The sequence below is a fragment of the Portunus trituberculatus genome, chromosome 13 (genome assembly GCF_017591435.1).
Source record: "Portunus trituberculatus isolate SZX2019 chromosome 13, ASM1759143v1, whole genome shotgun sequence".
NCBI lineage: Eukaryota > Metazoa > Arthropoda > Malacostraca > Decapoda > Portunidae > Portunus > Portunus trituberculatus.
The window spans coordinates 4187173-4199161 of record NC_059267.1 but is presented as its reverse complement, the minus strand read 5'-3'; the positions used below and the strand labels follow the sequence as shown (position 1 = coordinate 4199161).

The 11989-nt window shown below is 39.1% G+C and overlaps 2 protein-coding genes across 3 annotated transcripts; both read left to right on the top strand.

Annotated features, from left to right (window-relative positions):
- The first annotated feature begins 440 nt into the window (after positions 1-440).
- On the top strand, positions 441-1754 carry LOC123503027 (actin, muscle-like). Its single transcript, XM_045252383.1, has one exon. It carries the CDS (start codon positions 459-461, stop codon positions 1587-1589), a length of 1131 nt encoding a protein of 376 aa, XP_045108318.1. The 5' UTR covers positions 441-458; the 3' UTR covers positions 1590-1754.
- Positions 1755-4723: 2969 nt separating this feature from the next.
- Positions 4724-7089, top strand: LOC123503028 (actin-57B-like). 2 transcript variants are annotated; one of them, XM_045252385.1, is made up of 3 exons: positions 4724-5017; positions 5550-6725; positions 6813-7089. In XM_045252385.1, the coding sequence occupies exon 2, from the start codon at positions 5579-5581 to the stop codon at positions 6707-6709; it is 1131 nt and encodes a 376-aa protein (XP_045108320.1). In that variant the 5' UTR covers positions 4724-5017; positions 5550-5578; the 3' UTR covers positions 6710-6725; positions 6813-7089. The 2 variants fall into 2 exon arrangements, with proteins under 2 accessions (XP_045108320.1, XP_045108319.1); XM_045252384.1 differs by lacking the exon at positions 4724-5017 and having other exon boundaries at positions 5564-6725; positions 6809-7089.
- The last annotated feature ends 4900 nt before the right edge of the window (positions 7090-11989 follow it).

Here is an 11989-nt window from a genome sequence, read left to right as displayed (position 1 = left end):
GACTGACAAAAGCTAATTTTGAAGGAAAAAAGTGACGTTCATCAGTTTAGCTGAAATTTTGGTGTTAACTTGGCATTCAGTTACATCGACCAACGTGCAAGTTAGCTGCAAAAATACATAAAATAAAATTGATTAATAAAAATAAACGTGTGTGTGTGTGTGTGTGTGTGTGTGTGTGTGTGTGTGTGTGTGTGTGTGTGTGTGTGTGTAAACTTTAAAATACTATTTGGAGCTAGAGTTATGAAATACTTTTCAAAGCAATTATTCCGTACGACATATTCTAAAGTAATCAAGGCATCCTGCAAGTGGTATAACATATCACCACCCATGTCATACAAGTTTCTCCGTCATTGATAATATTTTGAATAAATAAATGGTACATCAAATCGTGATTATAGAGATAAAACTCCATAGTATTAATTGACTTTTTTTATTTACAGATCCTAAACAAAACCACCATGTGTGACGAAGACGTGAGTCCCCTTGTGGTCGACAATGGCTCCGGGATGGTCAAGGCTGGCTTCGCCGGTGACGACGCTCCCCGAGCTGTGTTCCCCTCCATCGTCGGCCGACCTCGTCACCAGGGTGTGATGGTCGGCATGGGTCAGAAGGATGCCTACGTCGGCGACGAGGCCCAGAGCAAGCGAGGTATCCTGACTCTCAAGTACCCCATCGAGCACGGCATCATCACCAACTGGGACGACATGGAGAAGATCTGGCACCACTCCTTCTACAACGAGCTCCGCGTTGCCCCTGAGGAGTCCCCCGTCCTGCTCACTGAGGCTCCCCTCAACCCCAAGGCCAACCGTGAGAAGATGACCCAGATCATGTTCGAGACCTTCAACACCCCTGCCATGTACGTCGCCATCCAGGCTGTCCTGTCCCTGTACGCCTCTGGCCGTACCACTGGTATCGTGCTGGACTCTGGCGACGGTGTCACCCACACCGTCCCCATCTACGAAGGTTACGCTCTTCCTCACGCCATCCTGCGTCTTGATCTGGCTGGCCGTGACCTGACCGCCTATCTCATGAAGATCATGACTGAGCGTGGCTACTCCTTCACCACCACGGCTGAGCGAGAAATCGTTCGTGACATCAAGGAAAAGCTTTGCTATGTCGCTCTCGACTTCGAGAGTGAGATGAATATCGCTGCTGCATCGTCATCACTAGAAAAATCTTACGAACTTCCTGACGGTCAGGTCATCACCATCGGAAATGAACGCTTCCGTGCCCCAGAATCCCTCTTCCAGCCTTCCTTCCTGGGTATGGAATCTGTCGGCATCCACGAGACCGTCTACAACTCCATCATGAGGTGCGACATTGATATCAGGAAGGACCTGTTCGCCAACAACGTGCTGTCTGGCGGCACCACCATGTACCCTGGTATTGCTGACCGCATGCAGAAGGAAATAACTTCCTTGGCTCCTTCTACCATTAAGATCAAGATTATTGCTCCCCCTGAACGTAAATACTCAGTATGGATAGGCGGTTCCATTCTGGCTTCTCTGTCCACTTTCCAGTCCATGTGGATCACCAAGGAAGAATATGACGAATCTGGTCCCGGCATTGTCCACCGCAAATGTTTCTAATGTTATTTTCTAAATAGTATTCAAATTAGTATCTTTTATAAGCTTTTTTTCTAAAGATGCAACAGAAAAACTTGAAAACGAGTTACATTATTTTTATTTACAACACTTTTATAATACCTGTCTCCACTCCTCCATCTGTATTTCGAAAATAAAACTTTTCTTATAGATCTCTTTAGATTACCTTTAACGGGAGCTAACAAAAAATTACAAACAACTATACCAATGATAGTGATTATTATTATTATTATTATTATTATTATTATTATTATTATTATTATTATTATTTTTATTATTATTATTATTAATATCATTATTATTATTATTATTATTATTAATTATTAATATTATCATTAAGATGATGATGAATCATGATGATGATGATGATGATAATAATAATAATAATAATAATAATAATAATAATAATAATAATAATAATAATAATTGCCTCCGATGCAACGTTCTATTGCTAGGTCCAGAGTTCACGTACTGATACTGTTTCGCCTGAATGCAACTGTCTTAGAACACGATTCCTGTCTTGAATACATGTGTGCTCAGATACAAAAAGTAAATAAACAAATAAATACATAAATACACAGGAATAGGTTCTGCTGCATTATACGCCCTTAGATACAATAATCATCAATGAATTAGTGTTTACTGTTGTTAAGATTTAAGAATTAAACTTCACTGTATACAAATCTCAACTCTCTAACATTATGTAGTAAATAATTTCAAGTACCTTAGATTTATATTATTAAACACCATTCCTTTAAAAGCCTATCGGGAGAAAATTGTTCTACTAACTTCGGAACTCGTAATCTGCAAGGAAAAAGATTATTTGAAATTATGGCCATATCAATTTCTCTAATCTGCCTTTTCAAATAAACACTTTCAGTTTAAACTCTTTTAAACATGTTAATGTAACATTCATACTGATTAAATATTTTGGAAAATTTAACATGATCCCATCCTTCACTCACCAATACCAGCCAAACAGACAGAGCCTATCCCATTCATGCCCGATATGTAAGTAGCATTTCAGCAGTTATAGAGCCAAGGTAGAAATAGCCGAGGCGGGGGAGGCTAGGATGTGCCCCTCTGTAATGTCAACAGTCTGCCGCGTGTTCCTCTCTCCCCTCCATCCCGTTTGCCCTCCTGCCACACCCACTTTTCCCGCCACACACACACACACACACACACACACAGTCTCTCTCTCTCTCTCTCTCTCTCTCTCTCTCTCTCTCTCTCTCTCTCTCTCTCTCTCTCTCTCAAGCTAAGTTACCTCGTACTTTAAATAACCCTGGAGGAAAGCACTTACTGTACCGAGAGAATTATCACCTTCCTCCTTTCCCTTATCGAAACTCCTAGGTATCTCGCTGGTCTCAACTCCCAGCGAAGACTCCCACCCACCTACCCAGCAGTCACACGTATAGCGCCCCACTCATCCTGGCTACTATTTTATCCTCCCTCGCTTTCCCTAAACCACACCCATGTTGCATCATTCCTCGAGTTTTTTTACAAGCCAAAGGTCTCCATTGCCATTAAAACCTTAACATACATCAAGAAAAGAAATTCGATTACATTTCAGTAGCTCCTTCAATGCTACGTCACAATATGTAGGCTATATCCCATTTAAAAACTAAGGATTCAACTCCAAGCGGTAATGGAGAGTAATGATCTTATGTACAGTATTTATCTATTTATCTACCTACCTATTCGCTTCTCGATAGATAAACACATAAAAAAAGAAAATTGTGACGCACTAGACACGTAGTTAACAAAAATATGCATCTGCAAGAAAATTAATAGTTTCTTGCTATGAAAGATGCAGTTATGAAGTGAATCGCATCAGAAAACATGCCCCGTTGCTCTTTATTAGGACAAGCATGTGAGTTCAGAAAACAGAACGTAGCTAAATCAAACATGGAGAAACAAAGAACAACACAAGGACACTGGGGAATGTGTGCTCTCTTTCTCTCTCTTAGGTAGTTTTATTCATACAGGGACTACCACGTGTAGGCCTGACGGCTTCTTGCAGCTTCCCTCTTCTTTTATGTTCTTATGTTCTCTCTCTCTCTCTCTCTCTCTCTCTCTCTCTCTCTCTCTCTCTCTCTCTCTCTCTCTCTCTCTCTCTCGAGAAAAAAAAAAAATATATATATATATATATATATATATATATATATATATATATATATATATATATATATATATATATATATATATATATATATATATATATATATATATATATATATATATATATATATATATATATATATATATATATATATATATATATATATATATATATATATATATATATATATATATATATATATATATATATATATATAAATGGAGCCAAGAACGTTCCTTTCACCTGAGCGTAACGTGATCTTACTTTCCGAGGGTGATGGGGGAGTTACTATTAACTAATGATGAGACCACGAACCTTAGTATATATTTCTTTTTAGGATTAATCATTTCTTTTAAAATTATTTTTTTCAAGTCTTTCTTCATTGTTTAGGTAATCAAGCACCACAGGTCCCTCCATTACTACCCCGTGACGCTCAACACACCCCAGGGACAATTATCTTGGTAAGTCACTCTAGCTCTTTACCTTATATCGCTCGTAACTCAACCATGTGCCAAATGCAAGACTTTACTTTTTTTCTCTTATTTTCCTGAGAAAAAAAAAATACGAAAGTGGCATGATTCTCCATGGATCTTTTCCTTTCCTCATTTTTCTTCCTTATTAGTCTTAATGATTCTTCTATGCTTCGGAAAATAAGTAAATGAATAGTGTATATAGAACATCGCGCTATAACACACAATGATTACCGTTGTTTGCACCGCAAATTAATCGCATAGCAATCAAGATACATAATGTAATTAAATCTCACTAATTTCACCTAATTATTACATGACAATAATTAGGACTAAGAACGCAACTATGCGCACAAAGGCCTATTCATATGGTCATTTTAGTTACAAGGTAAGTAGTGGGTAAGGGGAGGTGAGATGCCAAAGGTCTGTTTTAACACTGAATCAGCTTGTTGTGCGTTATTTCCGTGGTGGTGCGCGTGTATATAAGCAGAGGTGAGGGTGACGCAGCTCTTAGTCTCGTGCAGACTCAGGGTACAAGCAGCAGTGTACGTGGATTTGGTTCACATTTCTTTAGTTTGTTATGTAAAGTGTAATCGTGTTTTCTCAGCGAATCAGTTGTGTTGAACAATCAGCAGAATAGTAATACTGTGCAGACTATAAGTTTGAAACAAAATCTCATGATCACTATCCTCGGCCGATTTTTCAATTAGAAACCTTATAATCAACATTATGTAACTCTTGCATAAGACATGAAAACCATATGATTTCCACAATTCTTTAACACAACAGCACCCGATCCTGACTTAGATCTAATGCTAGAGGTAATTTGTTAATTCCACTGTCTTATATTATCACCTTACAACGATTTATGCCCTGTTTGTCTTCCTTGCTGTATACCACTTACTTTGGAAAGCACTGTCAACTCGCCTACTGAAAAGCAACACGTTATCTTGCGTTCAGCTAGCTGCCTTTGTACACACGACAGGCGTGGCGTTCCTGGTCCCTCCACCGTTGCCGTGCCAACACACATTCGCCCCTTGTCATTAACCACCTTTTGTATATGGTGTTAGAGAAATATTCAGTAGCATCACATCACTAACAGACTATCAGCGATATGCATCAGTGAGCCACATTAAAGGTTCTTGTTACGTTGATCATCAAAGAAAGCGTAAGGCAAGCAACCCGGAGAGATAACTGACTCATCATACGAGCATCAACAATTACTTAAAAACATATTCATTCAAATACGAATTTATAACCACTGAAGATAATTACGCGTACTATTAGTGCAGACACATATAAATCTTAACAAAGCTTTACTATATTATATTGATATCTTGTTTTCTTTCACAGATCCAAAGATAACAAAAACATCAGGCAAAATGTCCGACGACGAAGCTTGTGCCCTTGTGGTGGACAATGGTTCCGGGATGGTCAAGGCTGGCTTTGCTGGTGACGATGCACCCCGAGCTGTGTTCCCCTCCATCGTCGGCCGACCTCGTCACCAGGGTGTGATGGTCGGCATGGGTCAGAAGGATGCCTACGTCGGCGACGAGGCCCAGAGCAAGCGAGGTATCCTGACTCTCAAGTACCCCATCGAGCACGGCATCATCACCAACTGGGACGACATGGAGAAGATCTGGCACCACTCCTTCTACAACGAGCTCCGCGTTGCCCCTGAGGAGTCCCCCGTCCTGCTCACTGAGGCTCCCCTCAACCCCAAGGCCAACCGTGAGAAGATGACCCAGATCATGTTCGAGACCTTCAACACCCCTGCAATGTACGTCGCCATACAGGCTGTCTTGTCCCTGTACGCCTCTGGCCGTACCACTGGTATCGTGCTGGACTCTGGCGACGGTGTATCTCACACCGTTCCTATCTATGAAGGTTACGCTCTTCCCCACGCCATCCTACGTCTTGATCTGGCTGGCCGTGACCTCACTGCCTATCTCATGAAAATTATGACAGAGCGTGGCTACTCCTTCACCACCACAGCTGAGCGAGAAATCGTTCGTGACATCAAGGAGAAGCTTTGCTATGTCGCTCTTGACTTCGAGAGTGAGATGAACGTGGCTGCTGCCTCCTCTTCCCTCGAGAAGTCCTACGAGCTTCCCGACGGTCAGGTCATCACCATCGGCAATGAACGCTTCCGTGCCCCCGAGTCCCTTTTCCAGCCTTCCTTCCTGGGTATGGAATCTGTCGGCATCCACGAGACCGTCTACAACTCCATCATGAGGTGCGACATTGATATCAGAAAAGATTTGTTTGCTAACAATGTCATGTCTGGCGGCACCACAATGTATCCTGGCATTGCTGACCGTATGCAGAAGGAAATCACTAATTTGGCTCCCTCCACCATAAAAATCAAAATCATTGCTCCACCTGAGCGCAAGTACTCCGTCTGGATCGGTGGCTCCATCCTGGCCTCACTCTCCACCTTCCAAGCCATGTGGATCACTAAAGAAGAGTATGACGAATCTGGTCCCGGCATTGTCCACCGCAAATGTTTCTAAAAGTTTTACACAATATATAGTACTCATATATATATATATATATATATATATATATATATATATATATATATATATATATATATATATATATATATATATATATATATTATACATATTTTTTTTGTGAAATTTCTATATTTGCAAAACAAATCAATTTTCCTATATAGTTGTTAAGAGTATTTTTACATATAAAAGATAAGAATTCTACTTGTCTAGGTAAAACGATGTTAACAAAGGACGCAAAAGTCATACTCATGATTTTTAATTAACTAAATATAGTGTTCCAATTATCTTTCAGAAGACCTACATTGTGAAGAATTACTACTGATGTATTCCTCAACTTTTTTATAATGTTTACGGAATAAAATTGTTTCACCTGATTTTTTTTATCTAGAATCCAAAACTAGATCTTTGAAACGGCCTTCTAAACTGGGATAGAAAACAAACGGTGCGCCACACGATACACACAGGAAAGGAGCGACAAGATTCATCCTCGCGCCTCAACCTTTTACTACATATTTTATTATCATTTCATAAATCAATAATATAAAAATAACGAAATCAGTAAAGTAGACATATACAAGTTTCAATCGGCAAGGTATACTATGCATGAATAATATCTAATATAAAAATGATAAATAAAATAATAACAACAATAATAATAATAATAATAATAATAATAATAATAATAATAATAATAATAATAATATCTAATAATAATAATATCTAATAATAATAATAATAATAATAATAATAATAATAAATAATAATTATTATTATTATTATTATTATTATTATTATTATATGCTAATCAGTCCTGTTTTTTTCCCTTCTGTATTGCACATAAACCATAAATAAGGCATGTATTATCACCATTCACACCATCATTAATCGTGTATCATTAGTATAGCAGCAGCAGCAGCAGCAGAAGCAGCAGCAGCAGAAGCAGCAGCAGCAGAAGCAGACAACTTTAAATAGGCAACACTGGCATCACCACACACAGTTATTCTCCCTTTGCTATTTCCTCTACTGTCCCACACTTCCATCGCCCCTCACCGTCACTCCCTCCTCCGCTTGCACTTATCACTTTTCCTCCCCAGCCACCTCAGGGTTATTTTTTCCTCCGTTTCTGCCGCCGCCCTGCGACTCCCAGCCATTTCCTTCCGTCCGCCGTGCCACATTTACGATAATACCAACATTGAAGCCCACGAACACCTAATGCAGAAAGAAGACAGTGACACTCCCGCATTGTTTCATTAGTTACCTATGTATTTGTGCAAGTAACAGAGAACAGTGAGCATCTAATACTGTGTGAGAATATTGGTAGGCTTCACTGTTCATTCAATTTCTTACTGCGACCAGAACGATGCTAATTTTAAGACAGAAGCCGGGAAAATAAGTGTACGTATACACACTGAAAATCCTGAAGAAGAAGAAAAAAAAATCATGTATCAACAAATGAATCCCTCGCAAGGTTTACTGTCAATCCTGGTGTCTACTCCCTTGTCTGGCAGTTTAGGGCGTTGTAAGGGAAAGTCTATTTTTAGTCGTTAGTAGCCTTCCCTCAGTTGTACATATAAGGAAGTGTTTGGCGCGCGAGAAGGATGCACAGACGCTCCATGGGTGTGTGTGTGTGTGTGTGTGTGTATTGGAAGGGGAGAAGCAACTGACGATTTTTTTTTTTTTCTTCCATATAAAGTAAACGTTGTGACAGGCGAAGAAAAAGACTTTACAGCAATCACTCCTCACCTTAAAGTTCCATAATATGCATGATATGTGATAGGATATACTTCAAAATACTATATTTGATCGTAACATGAACCCCTTCAATACTGGGACACATTTTCACCTTGAGATTTATGTACGATTAGACCAATTTATTGACATTAAAAAGAAACAACGGAGGTCATTAGATTGATGGCCAGAGTCTTCACCATTTTAATCCTTACATAAGTTTCTGAAGCTGCATAAAATCACTAAATAGCAAGTAAAATTAATAAGAAAACGCGTCATGGTCTTAAAGGGGTTGATACAGTAACGCTACGCCCATTTGAAACCCTGCACGAGGCAAGAAAGGAAACGTATACCATCTGTGTTTACAAATACGTCAAACATAACCATCTATATTTAGCACGTCGCCATCATGACCAAATATGGTGGTTACTTTCATCGCACACGTGAGAGCAGAGGCACCATTCCTTTCATCTGTGCAGGCTTACTTCTTGTCATGCTGCCTAACGATTGCTGGCACTGTCATTCTCCACATTCACTATCAATAGTCCACTCTACCAAATGAACAATTCCCATCCCTTCACATCTTCCTGACACGCTTGAAGCTTCACTTCTTGCGATAATTATCTGACTAAATCACTCACTTTTCACTCTCCTACTCTTTTAATACTACAGCACTTTTTTACCCTAGAGAAGCTTCCCTGCTACACACCATTATGCCTGCCATACTTCTCCCTGTACTACATCTTACCAGTTACATTTTTTTTTTTTTTACCATACAACACTTTTCACGCTATTATCAAACAAGTCCACACCTTCCCTGCCGCTCTTTTTATCACACTAACACACTCCTGTCACACTTATCACACAATTACATATCCCACCCTGCCACTCTTTTCACTCTCCCATTTTAACATATCTTTCATCACAGTTATCCGCACCACGACCCAGTATATCTACCTTGCCAACCTCACCACACTAGAACATAAGAACATAAGAAAATAAGGGAAGCTGCAGCAAGCCATCAGACCTTCATGTGGCAGTCCATGTATGAATCTACTACACTCTTATATTAATGTTCCTAGATTAGTTTTCTAAATGTCAATTCCTTTACTTCTGAAGTCTTTGACTTTAATTTTTCACGTGTGCTGTTTTCCACAACACCTTCACCTCATAAAAAGTAATCAATGACAGAACAATATGTCACACCTATGAGGCATGAACACTAAACTATGATTAGTGTGAGCACAAATTTTTTTTATCCAGAAGCAACACTTCATCTTCTACAAACATGTACTAATATTACATCATAGCACACCACTTGCATCATAAAATCAAATTATGAATATTATTTGAAAAAAAATTGAAATCATTCTATAAATCTCACGTTCTATAAAATCATCATACAAAATGTAATATCAATGTATAAGCATACATATGGGAAACTAGTGCATACTCTACAGTCTACAATGCACTATGAGTTAGGTACAAATACTTTCTACTGATCCCTTTACCAGACATACATAAGAATTATGGAAATAACCAAATTGCAACATATATATTGAATTCATGGAAAGCCATGAAGGAGTTGCATCAAACTAAAGGTAATTTTTCAATGACTGCAGTTGTATCAAATATTATTGATGTGACTGAAAATGGTCGTCCACTTGTATGTTACATACTACAATACATCGCACACTGCTAAGCGAGACTACAGAAAACCCTCAATATAACAAACCTTCATATTACAAATATCAAATACAATAAACCATTTCAGTTTATTGAATAGTCATGTACTCAACAAACATTTCTTCATTATAGGTAAATGACAACTTTGTCAAATGTGGCAGAGTTACTATAAGTATTATGTAGCCACAAACATATTGCCAAGCAAAGTATTTGTGGGTGGTGGGCAGTGACAAGCTTCATCACCTCTTATGTTCTTCCAAGCTCCTAACACTCAAAGTTGCTATCATTGCAATTCATATTACTGTTATCAAACGACCTGAGATTATTACATAAAGGCCTGTAACGACAACAGGATATTGCAAACTTTTGGTTACATCAAATTGTTTGTTACATCAAGGGTTTAATGTACTTGCAGCATCAAAAAATAATGGAATCAGCCTATACATATATATAAAATAAATAATTAAAACATCATAAAGTAATGAAACCAAACTCATAAAGGAAGAAATAAAAAAAACTACTAATGCACCATGTAATGAAATTTTATTAAATATCAAAATAATATATATGGATAAATTAGTGAATAGCATACTCTACTTTAATACAAAATATAAAGAAACTCAGGTCTTGATGTAAAACATGTGTGAGTTTACCTAACAAGGTTAATATTAGGTAGGGGATGGAACCCAGCCCTCACACCTTACAATGTCTTCAGAAAATTTAATTTTTTCCTCCAAAGGGGTAATTTGATGAGCTGCTTTGTAATCTTGTAGTATTTGCAGCAGGACCCATCAATACTGGTTTTCACTGAAATTAATCTTCTTAATAGCTGAAGGTATTCTGAAGGTGATATATTGGCCATCAAATTTGGGTACTGCAATTCAAATTTCAATCCTGTGTGTGTAATTCACTGTTTGATTTGCTGCAGTCTCTGACGAGACAGCCAGACGTTACCCTACGGAACGAGCTCAGAGCTCATTATTTCCGATCTTGGGATAGGTCTGAGACCAGGCACACACCACACACCGGGACAACAAGGTCACAACTCCTCGATTTACATCCCGTACCTACTCACTGCTAGGTGAACAGGGGCTACACGTGAAAGGAGACACACCCAAATATCTCCACCCGGCCGGGGAATCAAACTCAGTCATCTGGCTTGTGAAGCCAGCGCTCTAACCACTGAGCTACCGAGTGTGTGTGTGTGTGTGTGTGTGTGTGTGTGTGTGTGTGTGTGTGTGTGTGTGTGTGTGTGTGTGTGTGTGTGTGTGTGTAATTCACCACCGTCACCTGATGGTCACCCAGCCAGTCTTCCCCATTACGGAGCGAGCTCAGAGCTCATAGACCGATCTTCGGGTAGGACTGAGACTACAACACACTCCACACACCGGGAAAGCGAGGTCACAACCTCTCGAGTTATATCCCGTAGCTATTTACTGCTAGGTGAACAGGGGCTACACATTAAGAGGCTTGCCCATTTGCCTCGCCGCCTCCGGGATTCGAACCTGGATCCTCTTGAGTGTGAGTCGAGCGTGCTAACCACTACACTGTGTGTGTGTGTGTGTGTGTGTGTGTGTGTGTGTGTGTGTGTGTGTGTGTGTGTGTGTGTGTGTATTCACCTAGTATTCATCTAGTTGTAATTTTTACAGGGCCTGAGTATTATACTCGTGTGGCCCCATCTCCATATCTACACACATCCAACTTTCCTTTAAAACTATGCACACTCCTCGCTGACAAGCAATCAGATAGTTTAAATTTCATTAATTACAAAAAAAAAAAATCTTAATGACATTTTGGGATATTTCAGTTTCCATTTAACAAGATTCTACTGGGCATATATCTACAAGATCAGACATAACT

Coding starts and splice junctions, on each gene's coding strand:
- LOC123503027 (XM_045252383.1), top strand. CDS start 459: ATGTGTGACGAAGACGTGAGTCCCCTTGTGGTCGACAATGGCTCCGGG.
- LOC123503028 (XM_045252385.1), top strand. CDS start 5,579: ATGTCCGACGACGAAGCTTGTGCCCTTGTGGTGGACAATGGTTCCGGG.